Source organism: Odocoileus virginianus, unplaced genomic scaffold (genome assembly GCF_023699985.2).
Source record: "Odocoileus virginianus isolate 20LAN1187 ecotype Illinois unplaced genomic scaffold, Ovbor_1.2 Unplaced_Scaffold_20, whole genome shotgun sequence".
In the NCBI taxonomy this organism is placed as follows: Eukaryota; Metazoa; Chordata; class Mammalia; order Artiodactyla; family Cervidae; genus Odocoileus; species Odocoileus virginianus.
The window spans coordinates 187,848-206,762 of NW_027224282.1; the positions used below are offsets into that span (position 1 = coordinate 187,848).

The 18,915-nt window shown below is 40.5% G+C and overlaps 1 protein-coding gene across 1 annotated transcript; it reads right to left on the reverse strand.

The window, feature by feature from the left end:
• Window positions 1–2,549: 2,549 nt before the first annotated feature.
• On the reverse strand, window positions 2,550–17,582 carry NKRF (NFKB repressing factor). Its single transcript, XM_020888099.2, is given in 5 exon segments — window positions 2,550–2,636; window positions 2,639–3,430; window positions 3,433–4,566; window positions 5,591–5,721; window positions 15,933–17,582. Coding segments are annotated over 5 exon segments (2,346 nt in total). The 5' UTR covers window positions 16,199–17,582; the 3' UTR covers window positions 2,550–2,613.
• Window positions 17,583–18,915: the final 1,333 nt, after the last annotated feature.

The window sequence follows — 18,915 nt, forward strand, 5'->3', positions numbered from 1 at the left end:
GAAAAAAATCTAAAAAGTAGATCTGTGAGCCTTAATGCTATAAATATATATGTAACTGAAAGCAGAGTTAGTTCCTCAGTATAATTTATTCAAACAAAACTTAAAGCTGCTCATGTACCTGTGCAGGTTTTATAGCAAGGTCACAGTTCTGGGTTAAAATGACTGCTATCTCATGTCTCAAAGAAAGGGAAAATATAAGAACCAACAAAAAGGGGACAAAATAGAACAGCAAGGTTGTTAGCAGTTCATTCTTGCCAACCTCATTTCTCAACATATTCTCAAGTTAGATGACTTCACCCTAGTTCCACATCAATACCAAGGCTGATCCTAAGAAGTTAGGAAATCTGGACCCTCAAACTGAGAACCAAATATATACTTGGGCCCATTGTTTCAGAGCTTAACTAACTATATTAATATTCTATTAGTTTTAACTTTTATATAACATTACCCTACTCCTCTGGCCCCTGAATCATTTTTGGGAAGAGGAAAGAAATGTAAAGAGAGAAAGGAGTTTTTACACTCAAGCTCCAAAGCCACCCTTAACCAAGAGAGGTGAAGGCAGGCTTTTCTAATGCACTAATTGAACGATAGCTTCTCAAAGTTGGTATGAGACTAGTAGGTAAAAAAAAAAATCCTAAAAAATCTATAAACATTTTAGGTTAGTTCCCTTTGCCACTGTTAAAAGATTAAGGGCCAAAATAAAATGCACACCTCATTTCTCATCCTACCAACATTATGAAAGGCCAGACACTGTAGGACAAAAGTTAGTGGGAAGCAAACATCATATACTGTGTTAATCATTGTGGGTGACTGAAAGCCATAGAGATCCAGGCATAAAAGAAAATCCCCTTCTATTTTTTACATATTGATTTAAGTACAATGGACAGCTTCTTAACGCAAAATATACGTAAGAAGGGAAAGGAAGTTGTTCACTGTGGGCCAATTACATGTCAAGTTTGGTGCTAAATGTTTTAAGACACTGTAAGCAACCTAACTGTCTAAATATGAAGTCACTGGAGGTGTTTATCAATAGTCACTTCTGAATATCAACACTTGATTTACCTGAGATACAAAAAAAAAAAAATTGTGTAAAAGGGAACAGCCTAAGATTTGGCTGCAGCCAGGATGTTGGTCCCCAAGGAAAACATGATGGGTGGTTGACTGGCTGCTCCTGTCTGCTAAGTCATCATGTTCATCCACATGTGTTCTAGTGTTGAAATGTTTTGTGCAGACACCACTTCTCCAAAGACTCAAAGTGTTGCTACCAGGCTGCTTCCCAGAAATGAGCACACCACCATGTTGATCAACTTTGGCTCCTTTTTATTCAGGAAGCATACGCTAATTAATTTTATACATTTTTTTTTTTTTTTTTTTTACATTCCAGAAATAAGCGAAAATAGCAGTTTTAAATATGTTACAAAGTTGGCTTTGGGGGCTAAATAAGCTTTTCGAGAGAGGACCAGCCAACTGACCTTTTCATCAAAGCACCAATGTATCTTCAGTCTTTTACCAAGCTCTACCACAGCTGTGGCCACCTTGGATGTGTTGTACATCCAAGCCACGAGAAAGCTGTAAGGGAGAGTTGCTGCGAGTCTCTCTGCAAGGCACCAAGAACAGACAGTTCCAGCTTCCTTTCTTCAGACCGAATCAAAATTTTGGAAACTTTTCAATTGCCCTCTCAAGTAGTGCTCTCTCAGTGTGAAGACTGCTGCTGCTGCTAAGTCGCTTCAGTCGTGTCTGACTCTGTGCGACCCCTTAGACGGCAGCCCACCAGGCTCCACCGTCCCTGGGATTCTCCAGGCAAGAGTACTGGAGTGGGCTGCCATTTCCTTCTCCAGTGCATGAAAGTGAAAAGTGAAAGTGAAGTCGCTCAGTCGTGTCCGACTCTTAGTGACCCCATGGACTGCAGCCCACCAGGCTCCTCTGCCCATGGGATTTTCCAGGCAAGAGTACTGGAGTGGGTTGCCATTGCCTTCTCCGCAGCGTGAAGACTAGAATTTGTTAAAACTCCTATCACAAGATACAGTAAATCACTTCCAATATTCTGGAAACCACATGGAAGAGTTATAAATAAATGAACACTAAAATTACTTTAAGAAAGTTTTACATCATTTAGTTGGTAAGGACATTTACACATACAGCACAATTTACTGTTAAACATTCTGTATGACTGGCTTCACATAAAGATGAAAATAGATAATACAAAATGATCTGACATTTTCAGTTAAGTTTGGAATTAAGACTAGTTTTATTGTAGTCAACATCAATTTTACATATTGTTGCAGATTGCTGTGGTATGCCCTTTAAACTGGGAATTTCTTTCTTCAGGTGAAATTCCATTTGGATATGTGTTCTTGCTTTGTACAAACCACTAAAATCTGAGGGACACAGCATTATCAAAGACACAAACAGTAACTGCACAATATTATCTGCTGGATAAAGCTAATACAAGTGGACAGTATTCTTCAAGTTGCAATATCTAATAAAGCACTATATGAAATGAACAAGGTGAAACATCTTAAGAATGAATATACTCTGCAACCAATACATGTAGCATCACTTCTTTAATTCACAAATCTGCCTCAGGCATCTGCACAATAAATTAGCAAGATCTCAATTTGCTTGAGGCATCACAGCTCATAATGCCCCACTTGGCCCTCCTGTTTGAGCTGGTCGAGTAAGTCCTTCTGTCTTTTTCTTCCTACCACCAGGTACCTGTAGTGGCCCACCCCATGAGACTTACTCTTAAGACCATACTTCTGGGAGATCTGATGTATTTGCCTCTGCTCATCATTAGTCATCTCTGTAGAGAAAGTTAAATCCGTGTGGCTCTCAGAGCGGGCATAGTTTCTGATGATCTGTTCAATATCTCTCTTGGCAATTTTATTTACCCTCTGTACATCAAGACCAAGCACTTCCTGCTTATGCTGCTCTTTGACGGAGATTGGCTATCGAATGCCCTCACCAGATTTACCTAAACCACCACCCGTCCAACCCATTTTTCTCAGCAGCTGATTTCCAGGGTTATCTTCTTTGATTTGTTGTTTATAAGCCTCCTCTGCTGAGCGGCCCTGAATTTCATTTCTGGAAATCACATCTTCAATAGCTCCTTTCTTCAAGTTGTTAATGACAGTCGGTTGGGTCTTTTTGAGGGTTTTCACAGCTTCCCCTGCAGCTTCATATTTGACAGTTTTCTTCACTCCAACTGCTTCTGCAATTACTTCACTCTCGAGAATCACCTTGCATTTCCGTCGGAGGCCTGTCTTTCTTTCATAGACGTATTCAACTGTCATTCGGTTAAACTGAGCTGTGTCATTCAGCGTGCACACAGGATTGGAAGAATTCTCATAAACTACAAGATCCTTTATGTCTTTCTTCTTTCCAGATCCCCTGGGTGAAGAGCCTGTTTGGCATTGTGAACTTTTGACGATGGATAAGTGGGCTGTGTTTTTTGAAGGATTTTCAAAGCCTCATCAGCAGCTACGTGTTTACTTGTTTTTTTGGTTCCATAACCTTCCGCTAAGCAGTGATCTTGCAAAAACACTCGACAACGCCATGTACGATTTGGCATCATCTCATATTTGTATTCTACAGACATTTTGTTGTATGAGGCAGAATTGTTAAGGATACCAATTGCATCATTTGCATTTTCTGTAAGGATAAAATTGGTCCAGTGTTTGGCGGAAGCATTAAAAATCGGCTGCCCAGAAGCATCTTTAGCCAGCACCACCAGCTCTTCTGGTGGTTTCAGAGCTGGAGGAAAGTCATATGAAGGCATGCCAATCTGACACACCACAAGGTCCTCTCCAATTGTGTGCTTGAATTTCCGTCGGATAACCCTAACTTCAATACGTTTCTGCAAGAGTTTTACAGCTAGCTCAGTAGCTCGATCCCTGGACCCATTCTTGCTGCCAGCATAGCCTGTAGTTAAGTAGATGTTCTGGCATCTGACTTCACAGGCATAACCATCTGTTAGAAGTTTTTTATTTTTGGGGATGTCAGCAGGAGGGATTTCTTTTAAAGGAGCGTATATATATTCAGGATTTGTCTTACATGCCTGAATACAACGAGTTAACATATAGGTGTAATTAATTTTATCAGATCCAGAAGTCATCTCTGGATTAGAAAGGTTCTTCCAGATAGTTGCTGTTAATTTTTCAATAAAATACTGCTTCTCAGCTACCACTGACTCAGGAAATGTCTGTGATGGTGAAGGCTCAGGAGGTGACTGAGAGTCTACCTGCTGTGATGTGCTGCTGGGGGCAGGGTTCCCACTGTCAAAATACATGTTGGCTGTGACAGGCTTGTCTTTTGTGAAAATAAATCCTGATGAATCACAATACTGAGAATTCCCATCTTGTATACTGAAAGAGTCTTGAGTATAATCTTGGTAGATGTCTCTTGGCATGTTGGCAAAATGTGTTTGTTCATTTCTCTCTTTTGCTTGAGGGCCATAAGGATCTTCCTCTCTTTCATCTTTTGAACTACTAGCTACAAAATGCACAGGCTCAAAACGAGGTCTCACATGGAGTTTGGAACCAGCTTGCTTTTTAGGAGGATTTTGACCTATAGAATGAGTGAAATTGACGATTCATTAAAAACGGATATTTCAAAAGAACCAAGCAGGAAAACAGTACCAACCACTATTTTTTTGGCAAGCTGAACTGCTGGTAAAAGTTATGTCCCATCACAAAAACTTCAGGTCATTTAGGTGAAGGGACTCAAATATCAATGTAAGATTCCAGCATAAGGAGAGATGCTCCTGTCCTTCCATGTGTAAGGGAGGAGACTTGACAGAAAATATGCCATTGACTCAAGTATGCAGGTCACCACCATGCACAACGGGTAGATGCTTCTGCATCTAATGAGTTAAAGCACAGGTGAAGTGTGCTGAGTAAGAGGATGTTCCACTATGATCTCATACCACCTGTGCTGAAAAGCTCCCTTCTTAAGGACTGCAAATGGAACAGATGGCTCTAATGCAACAGAGATGATGACCAGAGGCATTTACAAAGCCTCTCTTTTGTACCAGAAGTGACCAACTCTGTGATGGTGCTTTACATAGTTGCGACTAAAAAAAAAAATCAAATAAAAATATTTGTCAAAAGATCCCAGAGATTTTCAACTTCAAAATCTTAGTTCTGATCTATTCTGCACAAAAAGGTATTTGCTATATTTTATTTCTAGAACAAACTTCAGCTGGAAACTAATGATTTATAGAGGATATCAAATTTAAAGCTATGGAAGAACTCTGCTGCTGCAGACACTAGAGTCTTCTCCCTATAACACTGTTTAGTAGAAAACTGGTCTACCACAGACCCATCCAGGAGGATTTAGATGCTTAAGGGAGGTTCCATGGCATGGAAGCATTATCCTTCAAGGATAGCATTATAGCATGAATTCAGTATTCTTAGCTTTCAGTTCTATTTAGCATCCTCAAAAAAATGTACGAACTGAAAGTTAAAACTTTTACAGTATGTAAGGTCTGATGTTACCAATGTTATTTAAAATCATATACCACATTCATATCATTAAAAAAAGAAGCCACATTGTTTCTTCAAATCCCACCTTCCGGAAACAGTATACTCACCATCACAAGTTGAGAGGTGACGTTTTTGACCTTTGGAGGGCTTGGACAGCATCAGATCATATGAAGGCATCTCCCCAATATCAATACCTTCAGCCATTTGGAGAATTTTTTCCATCAAGCGTGGGCTGTACCTATTTAAATGAATATAATCTACAGTTAAAACAGACAAGAATGCAGTTTTTGAAAAAGTTTCTAGATGACCCATCTTCTAATTGCTCCCACAGGACTTTGCTAACAGAGTGCTTCTTGGCTATAAAACTGAAGGATCTGCCCTAAAATAGTTATGTATCAAATGAGCAATTATGTTACTGTTATTAGAAGACATACAAACACAAATATTAAGAAATTTAGGTGAAGACCTTATCTTTAATTTGAATTAAAAGTATCCATATAAACTCGTAATTTATTTTTCTCTACATATACACATATATGATGTAGATCATGTATACATATATGCATACATGGTATACCTATGATGTAGATCATGTATACATATATGATAATGATAATGTAAAAGTACTAAGAATGTTAATAGATGGATTGTTAACACCCAGATTGTGGTTTCTATCATTTCCCATCAAATGGAATCAGAGTCCTGAAAGAAGTGGCTGGATCCAAGTCTGGGCCAAGAAATGTAGAATCTGGGAGATATTTTCATTTCTGGAAACAAGGACACTGTCAAAGACCTCAGGGGTTGTTGTCAAATGGACTCAGAAGTGAGCCAACTTGAGTATCAAGAATAACCACAGTGGACTGAAACACATCAAACACGTTAAAAATCCACTAGTTCACAGTAATACTTACCAACTCATTACTGGTCACCTTTGGAGGATGGTGGGGGATCAAGACATTATTCCCAAAACAAGTAACATTAAAAGAAGAAAGCAAGCATTTAACCAGTATTTCCCTGTGCAAATTGTACCTCAGAGAAAACTAAAGAGTTGATGAAGAAAATCTCCTTTACAGAAGCATTCCAGCTAATAAATGAAGGAATGATGGATTTCAACCATTTTGCAACCATAATGCAACAGTAAATGATCATCAATGGCTGCTAAGTTTAGCAAGGAGAGATAAGAAAGCCTTCTTAAATGAACAATGCAAAGAAATAGAGGAAAACAATAGAATGGGAAAGACTAGAAATCTCTTCAAGAAAATTAGAGATACCAAGGGAACATTTCATGCAAAGATGGGCACAATAAAGGACAGAAATGGTATGGACCTAACAGAAGCAGAATATTAAGAAGAGGTGGCAAGAATACATAGAAGAACTATACAAAAAAAGATCTTAATGACCCAGATAACCACAATGGTGTGATCACTCACCTAGAGCCAGACATCCTGGAGTGCAAAGTCAAGTGGGCCTTAGGAAGCATCACTATGAACAAAGCTAGTGGAGATGATGGAATTTCAGTTGAGCTATTTCAAATCCTAAAAGATGATGCTGTGAAAGTGCTGCAAATCAATATGCCAGCAAATTTGGAAAACTCAGCAGTGGCCACAGGACTGGAAAAGGTCAGTTTTCATTCCAATCCCAAAAGAAAGGCAATACCAAAAAATGTTCAAACTATCACACAACTGCACTCATCTCACACGCTAGCAAAGTAATGCTCAAAATTCTCCAAGCTAGGATTCAACAGTATGTGAGAACTTCCAGATGTTCAAGCTGGATTTAGAAAAGGCAGAGGAACCAGAGATCAAATTGCCAACATCCGTTGGATCACAGAAAAAGCAAGAGAATTCCAGAAAAACACCTACTTCTGCTTCATTGACTACACTAAAGCCTTTGACTGTGTGGATCACAACAAACTGTGGAAAATTCTTAAAGAGATGGGAATACCAGACCATCTTACCTGCCTCCTGCAAAACCTGTACACAGGTCAAAAAGCAACAATGGATTGGTTCAAAATTGGGAAAGGAGTATGTCAAAGCTGTATACTGTCACCCTGCTTATTTAACTTATATGCAGAGTACATCATGTGAATACCAGGCTGGATGAAGCATGAGCTGGAATCAAGATTACTGGGAGAAATATCAATAACCTCAGATATGCAGATGACACCACCCTTATGGCAGAAAGTGAAGAACTAAAGAGCCTCTTGATGAAAGTGAAAGAGGAGAGTGAAAAAGCTGGCTTAAAACTCAACATTCAAAAAATGAAGATCATGGCATCCAATCCCATCACTTCATGGCAAATAGATGGGGAAACAGTGACAGATTTTATTTTCTTGGGCTCCAAAATCACTGCAGATGGTGACTGCAGCCATGAAATTAAAAGATGCTTGCTCCTTGGAAGAAAGCTATGACAAACCTAGACAGTGTATTAAAAAGCAGAGACATTACTTTGCTGACAAAGGTCTGTCTAGTCAAAGCTATGGTTTTTCCAGTAGTCATGTATGGATGTGAGAGTTGGACCATAAAGAAGGCTGAGCACCAAAGAATTGATGCTTTTGAATTGTGGTGTTGGAGAAGACTCTTGAGAATCCCTTGGACTAAAAAGAGATCCAACCAGTCAATCCTAAAGGAAATCAGTCCTGAATATTCATTGGAAGGACTGATGCTGAAGCTGAAACTCCAATACTTTGGCCACCTGATGTGAAGAACTGACTCATTGGAAAAGACCCTGATGCTGGGAAAGACTGAAGGCAGGAGGAGAAGGGGACGACAGAGGATGAGATGGTTGGATGGCATCACTGACTCAATGGACATGAGTTTGAGCAAGCTCCAGGAGATGGTGAAGGACAGAGGAGTCTGGCATGCTGCAGTTAATGGGGTCACAAAGAGTCAGACCCAATTGAGCAACTGAACAACAATAAAAGCTTATCAGGTGAAAAGTTGACGGGGAAGAACCTAGAAATAGACCCACAGAGACATGCTCAACTGTTGATAAAACTAAAAGCAATCCAATGGTGGCAGGACATTCTCTTTATCAAATGGTGCTGGACAAAGTAGGCATCCAACCTAAACAGACAACCTCAACCTAAACTTCACATCATATACAAAAGTTAACTCAAAATGCATCATAAACTTAAATGTGAAACTAAAAAGTTTTTACAAAAAATACAGAAGAATAAAAAAATACAGAAGAAAATCTTCAAGAACTCCAGCTAGGCAAAGAATTCTTACACTTAACACCAAAAGTATGATCCATAAAAGAAAAAGTTAATAAAATGGACTTCATTAAAATTAAAAAATTTTGCTCTCAAAAGATCCTGTGAAGAGGATGAAAAGACAAGCTACAGAGAGCAAGAAAATATTTACAAACCATAGACTTGACAAAAGACTAGTATCTAGTATAAAGACCTCAAGACCTCTCAAATTCAACAGTAAAATATATACACATATGTAATGTGTATATATGTGTATATAGTATATATGTGTGTGTATCACACACATATAAATGAGCAAAAGATATAAACAGAACATTTCACCAGAGAGGATATACAGATTGCAAATAAGCAGATAAAAAGAAATGTTCAACATCATTAGCCACCAAGGAAATGCAACTTAAACCACAATGAGATATTATTCCATATCTATCAGAGTGGCTAAAGTGAAAAATGGTGACAACACTAGTGCTGACAAGGATGCAGAAAAACTGGATCACTTGTACACTACTTATGGGAATATAAAATGATATGACCACTCTGGAACACAACTTGGAAGTTTCTTATAAAATTAAACATGTAATCGCCTCATGACATTGCAACTGCACTTTGGGGCATTTATCTCAGAGAAATAAAAGCATATGTTCACACAAAAAACTGTACACAAACAGTTTTATTTGTAACAGCCCCAAACTACAATCAGCCCAGATATCTTTACCACACAGCATGGAACATTGCTGAGCAAAAAAATGAATAAACTATTGATACATGCAGCATTGGGTATGAATGGGAGAGAAATGGATGTGGTTATAAAAGGGCAATGTGAGGGATCATTGTGGTACTGGAACTGTTCAGTATCTTGATTATGGTAGTGGACATGCAAACCTACATCTGTGATAAACTGTAGAGAATCACGCACACAAGTATTAGTAAAACTGGAGGAATCTGTGTAGACTGCAGATTGTAACAATATCATTATCCTGATTATGATATATTAACTTTGCAAAATGTCATTGCGGGAATTGGGTAAGGGGCACAGGGCATCATATTATTTCCTACAATTACAGGTGAATCAATAATTATGTCAATAAAAGTTTCAATTGAAAAAAGTTGGTGGAGAACTTTATAATCTTAATCTCACTAAAAATGGGACAACCAGACATGTGTCCCTGATGTGATATGACAGGGCAAAGATCTAAAAAGTGTTCTTGACCACCAACTAATTGCACCCAAATGTAATCAAGCCCCTAACTCCTAGAAACATGTTAAGCACCACCACAAGAATATGGCCAGCTGAATCCATAATGAAGGAAACACTATGTGACAGTCCATTTCTTCGTCAAATAAACAGCATGAAAATAAAAGGAGAGGGAATGGTTATAGGTTAAAGGTGACAGATCAATCAGATATGTGTGGACCTTGTTTGAACTGTGGGTCAAACAAACCATTCTGAGACAAATAGAGAAAATGTTATTGGATGATTTTGAGAAATTATCGTTAATTTTTCTAAGTATGAACAACAGTATTATGACTCTATTTTAAAAAATTATCTGGTACAGATATATACTAAAATATTTGCAGGAGAAATGATGTCAAGGTTTTCTTTAATATATTCTGGACTACCTCACACAAAATACTGGGGCAAGACGAAATGAGAAGGGTAGCATGACAGACTGTTGATAATTGCTGAAGTTGAATGATGCATGCATGAGTGTCCACTAAACTTTTCTACTTTTTTGTGTTTGATTTTCCTTAATAAAAAGCTTTAAAACACACAATTTTAAAACGGACTCCTTAGGAAGTACATTTGCACTTGACAGAATATCAATTTCCTGCAGAGAAACAAAAATATGGGCTCAAGTGAAGTTTTGGTTATCATGGGATCTACTCACTCTTCTCACCTTCAGAGCCTTTCTAAGTCTAAGACCAAAAACGACTTCTGGTGGTGTGTGAGAAGCAAGTTCTTCTTTGGGCAGGGGCAGGGGGCATGCTGTGCAGTTTGCAGGATCTTAGTTCCCCAACCAAGGACCACTGGACCACCAGGGAATTCCCCAAGAAAGTGCTGAAAATGAGAAACTAGCACACCTCTACATGAATAGGCTCTGAACTTGAAGGAAAATAACATTTTTCATTTTCAACACAATAGGTCCCGCACCCATTAGATGTCTTTCCTTGCAAAGGAGAGAAGTGACATGGTGGCCCATCTCTGACAGATGACCTGGAAGCTAGCCCATTTGTAACCCACACTTCCCACTGATAACTGCTGCTGCTAACACCAGCATTTAAATGCCATGAGTAATTTTATTTTTATTTACTCTTATCTAAACATCAAAAAGCATAGCCTAAAATGTCATACATTATATATATCACTTTCATTAAGACTTGGGAGTGGGGACTTCTCTGGTAGTATAGTAGATAAGATCCTCCTGCCAATACAGGGAACACAGGTTCGATCCCTAACCCGGGAAGTTCCTACATGCCATGGAACAACTAAACTGGTGAGCCACAACTACTGAGCTCACATGCTGCAACTACTGAAGCCATCTGCCCTAGAGCCTGTGCTCTGCAACAAGAGAAGCCATCACAATGAGAAGCCCACACACCACAATAAGAGAGTCGCCCCTGCTGGGAGCAACTGGAATAAGCCTGCACACAACAACAAAGACCCAGTGCAGCCAAAAATAAAATAATTTAAAAAAAGATTTGTGAGTACAATTTCTAAGATATGAGATGAAAACAAAAGATTATGAAAATGAGATGACGTCTACAAATCTCAAACTGGTATTGCCAATTTTGCTACCAAAACTGGTACTACAACCAAACCACTCACCTTGAATTCCAGTCAAAATTCTCCAGACCTTATAGACTGATTCCAAACATGGTATCCAAGTGTAATGGCATGTAAGCCACTCAGTGTGCATGAATGATGCATTTGGGGCCCACTCCATTCACATTCACTTTTTCTCTCTGGTTTCTTCCAGCATTAGTAATGATTATACCTACTTACTGTTCCCTATTCATTACATCTGCCACAAAATTTAATATCACACATAGACTATAAAAATAAAACTTTGTGTTGGTTGCCAATACAGTCATCTTCTCAGCCCTTTATTAGGAAGTCATAATACTAAAGAATCCCAACCAGCTGGAACAATAATGGAACAGACTGTGTAGTGCCTAACACTTGACTATTCAAAGAACAAATACTAATCTTTACATTAATCGTTAATTAATCTTTACTTACTATGAAGACCACTAGGATTTCAGTCCTCCTCCTAAAAATTCTCCAAAGAGTACCTGCTGCTAAGTCACTTCAGTTGTGTCCGACTCTGTGTGATCCCATAGACGGCAGCCCACCAGGCTCCCCCGTCCCTGGGATTCTCCAGGCAAGAACACTGGAGTGGGTTGCCATTTCCTTCTCCAATGTGTGAATAGTGAAGTCGCTCAGTCGTGTCCGACTCTTAGCGACCCCATGGACCGCAGCCTACCAGGCTCCTCCATCCATGGGATTTTCCAGGCAAGAGTACTGGAGTGGGGTGCCATTGCCTTCTCCAAAGAGTACCTACCCAGGGATAAAGAAGTGGTTCCACAAATCTGAAATAAGCCATGGCAGTAAATAAAGCTTTTATCACTCAGTTTTCCATAGTGCATTTTTTTAGTGGATTTAAAAAGTAACACCTTTACTCCAGAAATTTTGGAGAATCCATCAAGAAAACACCTACAAACCCAACCACTGATAATTTCATTAACATTTTGGGGTTTACTTTTTATTCCTTTTTCTATGCTTCCCATACCACCTTCTCCCCACCCCTGCAAAAAAAAAATTACTATCAGATCATCTATGTTGATTTCTAAACTGCTGGGATCCTTTTTTGATGTTTTTCTTAATTTATTATGTCATAAGGTTTTTCTCCATGTCATTAGCACATGACTTTTAATGGCTATACAGTATTTTATCTCATGGAGGGATCATGATGTAAAGTACCATTAAGGCAAGTCCAACAAAGTACTTTTAAGATGTATGAGTACTATGCATTTACAATTTGGTTGTAAATGCTTAAAAAAGAAAACCAAAAAGCCCCAGCTGGTCTTTAAGGTTTTCCAAGGTAGTTTATCTTATCATGTATCAAGCTTTTTGGAAATCACAACTGCCACAATACCTAGCATACAAAAAGATGATTTCTAATGGACAAAGACATCTGATTTCATGAAACTTACATTCTTGAAAAAAGACACATGCTTATAGGTGTATGTTTATGATATACAATGGCACCTGAAATTTAATAAATATTCAGTAATAGATGCTTTCTTTCAAATTAAAAAGAAACTATTAAACTGCTCTACTAGGTCCAAATTTAAAAGGTGAGGTTTGAAAACTAAGCAAAGGTTAGCATTTCCAAGTACAAAATTATTTATGTAAACCTATTCATAAGACTCCTAACATAGTGAATAACATATAACTAAGATTACTGATACAGCTTTTAAAAGCTCCCACTCATATTTCATCAGCTGGTGACTGATGCACTCTACCTACTATGTGCAAAGTTAGTTTCACAACATGAGCCCAGTCAGCATCTTCCTTCCAAACATCAGTCTCACATCAACAGGAAGAGATAAATAATCAAGGTGGCAAACTGGATTCATTTTAGGATATATTTTCTCTATTGATTAATATCTCACCAAAAGTCAATAGATCAGGATTCTGTTTCTTTCTTTTTTTTGGATTCTGTTTCCAATACTTCTGATGAAGAATGATTGGAAAGCTGAATGCTCCAGTTAACCAAATATTCTGCTTTATTAAATATATGCACACTATCAACAATTTTAAGTAAAAATTGCACAGGTCCCTTGGCATTCATATGAACAATTATGTCTGTGCACTAAATTTCATTAGCCACAAGATATATGTTAGAAATGGCCTACAGAAAAAAAAATCTTGACACATTGTTTATTTTTATGAAACAGACAAGAAAAGGTGAAGAGAAATAATTTCAGCTATTTGGGCTTCCTGATTGCCTAGACTGAGGGAAAAAAATGATCAAAAAGTAGATTAGAAAACATTGTTTTATTTATCCTATAAGGCAACGGGTTCTCATAGTGTAGTCCCTGGATGAGCATCATCCATTACCTGGGAACTTGTTAGAAATACAAATTCTGGGGTCCCACCTCACATCCACTGAATCAGAAACCCTGGGAGTAGAGCCCAGCAATCTGTGTTTTAAGAAGCCTAAGATTCTGATGCTGCTTAAGTCTGAGAAACATGTTACAGATGGTCAGAAGATATTAAAACTTGTTCCCTGAGAATAGCCACTATCACCAAAAGGGATTGAAACATGATTTGCTCCCCTGCTCATGTGAGCTCCTCCTGTCTTGGTCTTATGATCAAGGATTTTTCAAAGCTATCCCTGACCTAGGAGTTCTTTCAGTCCCAGCTAAATTAGAACACAGAAAGTCCTGCGAGTGGGAAACAAAATGCAAAGAGTTCTCTTCTGGCTACTGTTTATAACCTGTTCTAAAAATCAGGGGATGGGCCTTCAATGACAAATGAACGATTTCAGTTTAGAATGGGCTGTGTCACCATGCATTCTGCAGTCCCCCTGGGAGAAAAGAGTCTTCTGTCACAGAAAAATAGACCAGAAAACAAGAGCTCTGCCAACGCCAACATTAACAAGTACTGGAATACAGATTTTACTCACCTGAAGATGACAGCTAACATAAAGCCTGCCTCAAGTGGGAGATTACACTTGGTCCCTAGTTTCCAAGATTCTTTATTGCCCTTTCCCCTTCTCCTATATCTAAGTTAACAGATAGAATGTAAACATTACTCTTCAGTTAAGCTATTGGTTAATATTATAGCAATTCCTGTAAGTTTTTTTCTTAAAGGATTCAGATTTCCCATGGCTTCTGTGATGTTAAGGACATCTATGATTATAGGATAAAGGTACCATTCCAATTGCCAGAAGAATATTGTTAAGTGCAGGCCAGTTAGATTTATCTGACTTGATTAATTACTGAGGCTTCCCCAGTCATAACCAGTTCCTCCAGTGAAATAGTCATTATATCTGGAGGCAGAAATTACACTAGAGAAGACAGAAAAAATATTTTTGTGTTATGGAAGCAAAACAAGCATCACACTGGATGTTATCTATGTTCAATAATTAAGCATTAACCACAGACAAACTTGTTTATCTGTATCTGTTACAATCATTCCTGGAACTGAACTGGTTGAATTTGACCTGATCATTTTCCATAATTTCTCATCCTTCCTAAAAATTTTGCCCTGAAGCAAGTGTCAAAAAAAAAAAAAAAAAAACACCTCTCAGTCTATCAAAGGAATGATTAGTCTAGTATAGGGCCGATTTGAAGGTTCTGAAGGACAGTGGTCCAAGCAGTCTGTTTTAAAAAAAAAAAATGCGTTGGAACCATACTGCAGTCTCCATTGAATGCAAAGAGCTTTCAAAGAGGCCTGTTCAGAACAGGCACTAGGTTCTAAGAAAGGGGAGCGGGGCGGGGAGGGGGGGGAACAAACATACCTAAAACCTCACGCAGAAGCCAAATGTTAATCCTACTGATCACATTTAAGGTGAAATGAGGGCAATCCGCTTTTACAGTACATATAACCATTTCTTTGTTTGCGTCCAGAGACATTATGCGCAAATCTACAAGCAAGGCGGACCCTGCGGCTGAGAGACCTCATACAAACCGCCTCCCCATGAGAAGACAGTAAAACCCAGCTAGTGGGCTGCTATTTAATCTAACGGGAATGGAAAGAGAGAACGCTCAAGAGACTAGGATTAGAACCGCAGAGCCCCTCTTCTCTCCCCCCATAGACCCCGGAGCCCCGACTGTCGAATATTCTCTGCGGATACCGCATCCCTGGAAGGTCCTACGCAGGTCCGAGGTTCTGCTAGTCGTCATTTCCCACGCCCTCCAAAACACCATCACAATGACCACCTCTCGGCAATCCTCTCCCAGGCGCTGCTTCATCTCCATCCCTGGTCCTGGAGAGGCCTCTCCCGCGATCCCCGCACCTTTCTAGCTGTTATGTCATCCCCAGCCACCTCGCTCCGCCAACCGCCTCCCCGCCCGCCCCGGGCCAACAGTGGAGTCCTCCAGCACCTCCAAATCTCCAGTCTCTAAGCACTCATCCATACTCGACCCCCCCTTCCCTATCCCGACCCTCTTCACTGATCCCCACCCCACCCGGGTCCCCAGCCCGACCCTCACACCTTACTCACCTGCAGCCCAAGAAAACGTGGTTGGTCCAGGCAGCGGAGAGCGCGAGGAGCTGGTCTAGGGCAGCTCCGGGATAACTGTGCAGGTGCCGACAGATGAAGCTGCGCCGCAGAGCCCACTGCCAGTCACTTTCGTGGCTATAGCGCCACTGCTCCAGCACTGGCTCGGGCGGGGGCGGCGGGAGGGGCGGCGGCGGCGGCGGCGGGAGAGGGGGTAGCGGCGGCGGCGACAGGAAGTCGCCCCCCAACAGCAGACGTCCACCAGCCATCTTCTCCGCCCCCAAGCAGGGACCCCAGGGATGATGCCTACTCCCGATCAGGAGCAAGCGGGAACGGGGGGTTGGTGGGAGGGACCGGGTGAGGAGGGGCGCGCCGGGGGCGCGAAGACCAACTCTCGGGGGACTGGAGTGTGTACGTGGGGGGGGGGGGGGGCGACCGTTAAAAAGGGAAAGGCGACCACAAGCTCCCGTCCCGGCAACCCGGGTACACGCCCGCTGCACTCCTGCAACTCGTGGAGGAGCACGAGAGCACCCGGCACAGTCACACGCGCGCCGGGGAGATCGAGCCAGGCCCAGCGCTCCGCACCTCCGGCGATCCTCAGATTCACGCACTGCGCGGGGGAAAAAAAAAAAAAAAAGACACCTGCACGCTCTGCTCCCCCTTTTCTGAGTTCTAGTCTACCTACCCGCGTGCCGCCCTGAGGTTGTGAGGCCAGTGCGCGTGCGCCGCGACTGTTCCCTAACTTCAAAATCCCGTTGCTGAGTCTCGCGCGACGTACATTTTTTTTCCTCTATTATGACGAATAGGAGTCTTTGACGTACTGTGGTCACAAGCGTGGGGCGGGGCTCCGGGAAGGGGATTTTTGAAAGATTTTTCTGAGGTTTGGAAACATGGTTTCGTTAACTCCCTAGAAGGCTCTCTCAGGTGTCTGTTGGCAGCAATAGGTCGCCTGACGCTTTTCCCTGGGTTTGACAGTGGGAGGGACTTGGGTTTGAAATGGATATCACACTTTTTTTTTCTTAATGTAAGCTCTCTGAGGCGCCCTTTCTTCAGAGGATAGCTTGAAAAGCTATTTGTGTGTCGTGCACCATTAGCTCTGTTTTATTGTGAAGTAGTAGTAAAAACAAAATACTTAAGAAAAAATCATCCAAACCCACTTATCATCCATACTCCATCCCAATTGCTGACAAATACAGGCATCCTGTTCACACAGTTCTGATGACGGTTTCAAATAATCCTGTATTAACTGTATCAATTTAGAACGTGCAGAATATTATAAAATACAAAAGGGGCCCCCAAACTCAAAGCTGCACAGCATCAAATGGCTCACTCTGTAGGCAAATGTTTTCACTAGACCCGCGGTCTGCTCCAGCCCCTCAATCACTGCCGTCTGTGCTATGGAAGTAGTTAATGAGTGTCAGCGGGAGTTTATTTATCTATTTTATATAAGGCTGAGATTTATATCTTTTATGTAAACAATTTTATGTATTTATTAATTTGGCTGCACTGGGTCTTCCTTGGGGCATCCAGGCTATGTCTAGTTGTGGTATCTTAGTTGAGGACCAGGAATCGAACCGGGCTTCGCTGCATTGGAATGCAGATTCTTAACCGCTGGACCATGAGGAAAGCCCCCGGTGGGTAGGAATTTACACAGCACTTACTGTGTGCTCAGTATAGTCAATACAAAGGAAAAAGAAGCTTGCTGCTGCTGCTGCTGCTGCTGCTAAGTCGCTTCAGTCGTGTCCGACTCTGTGTGACCCCATAGATGGCAGCCCACCAGGCTCCTCTGTCCATGGGATTTTCCAGGCAAGAGTACTGGAGTGGGGTGCCATTGCCTTCTCCAGTATTTATCATTATGTGACACATTTATATGTAGGGCTGTTTTGGACTGAGAAGAGCAGAAGATCACAGCATTTTTCGCTTTAATAATAATTTATTTTCATGCCTGTCTCCCCCATTACACAGGGAGTGCTGTCTTTGACTCTGTGGTAGGTACTCATGTTTATTGAAGTAATGACAGTCTTTGAACCATCAAATCAAAGAACATGATACTAGAAAGGAAGCTTTGAGATCATAAATTCAAATCATTATTGTATGAGTGAGAAAAATAAGACCAGAGAGGTAGAGTGATAACTGAAGTCTGTAGAGGCAGGTTCTGGCAAAGCTGAGATCAGAATCTAGGTCACCTGACTTCTCATCCAGTGCTCCCCACTCATTTGCCATTATATTGCCCTGGTTTTTTTTTTATTCTTCACAGTATGTACCATCTTTTGAACTTCAAAAATTCTTTTAACTCCTCCTCACCTCCTGTGACAGTGCTATGAGAGCAAGGAACTCATCTATCTTGCTTTTAGCACCCACATTTGGCTACTGTAAGAACTCCATAGATACTTGTTGAATTAAATGAATGATTGAATGAATGAAGGCTCTTCCTGTTGTCCCAAATTTGTGAAACTCATTTTCTTAGGGCCTACATTTTAAGCTGATTTTAAGTTAGATTAATTTCCGCCTAAGCTGCCAACTTTCTTCAGAATCAGCATTGCAATCAATACACATCTTTCTTAGAAAAGGAGTTGAGAAAAGAAAAATGCCTTCCTCTAAGATTGGATGAAAATTCTTCCATCATTTAGGAACAAATAATTCCAACCTGATGTTTGAATTTGAATTACAGAGTGAAAGGAGATGAAATTGATGTTAGAGGCCATTTGCTCTGGAACAGCCATAGCTGGAGTGCATTTGTAAATCCTGCTATGGAATAAGCAGTTTCATCTCTAGGAAGCAAAACAAAAATTCCCATGATTCTCCAGGACCTTCTTTCCTTGGTAATCCTTCTGATCAAAAAATCCTTCAGCCAACCTAGCTCAGTCACACACCACAGATGTTTTCTCACTGACCAGGAATTGAAACCCCTAAGCAGAAGTAAATTATCTGAATAATGGTTGAAGAGAAGTGGAGGAGGGAAGTCTGATAATGGCAACCACTGCCA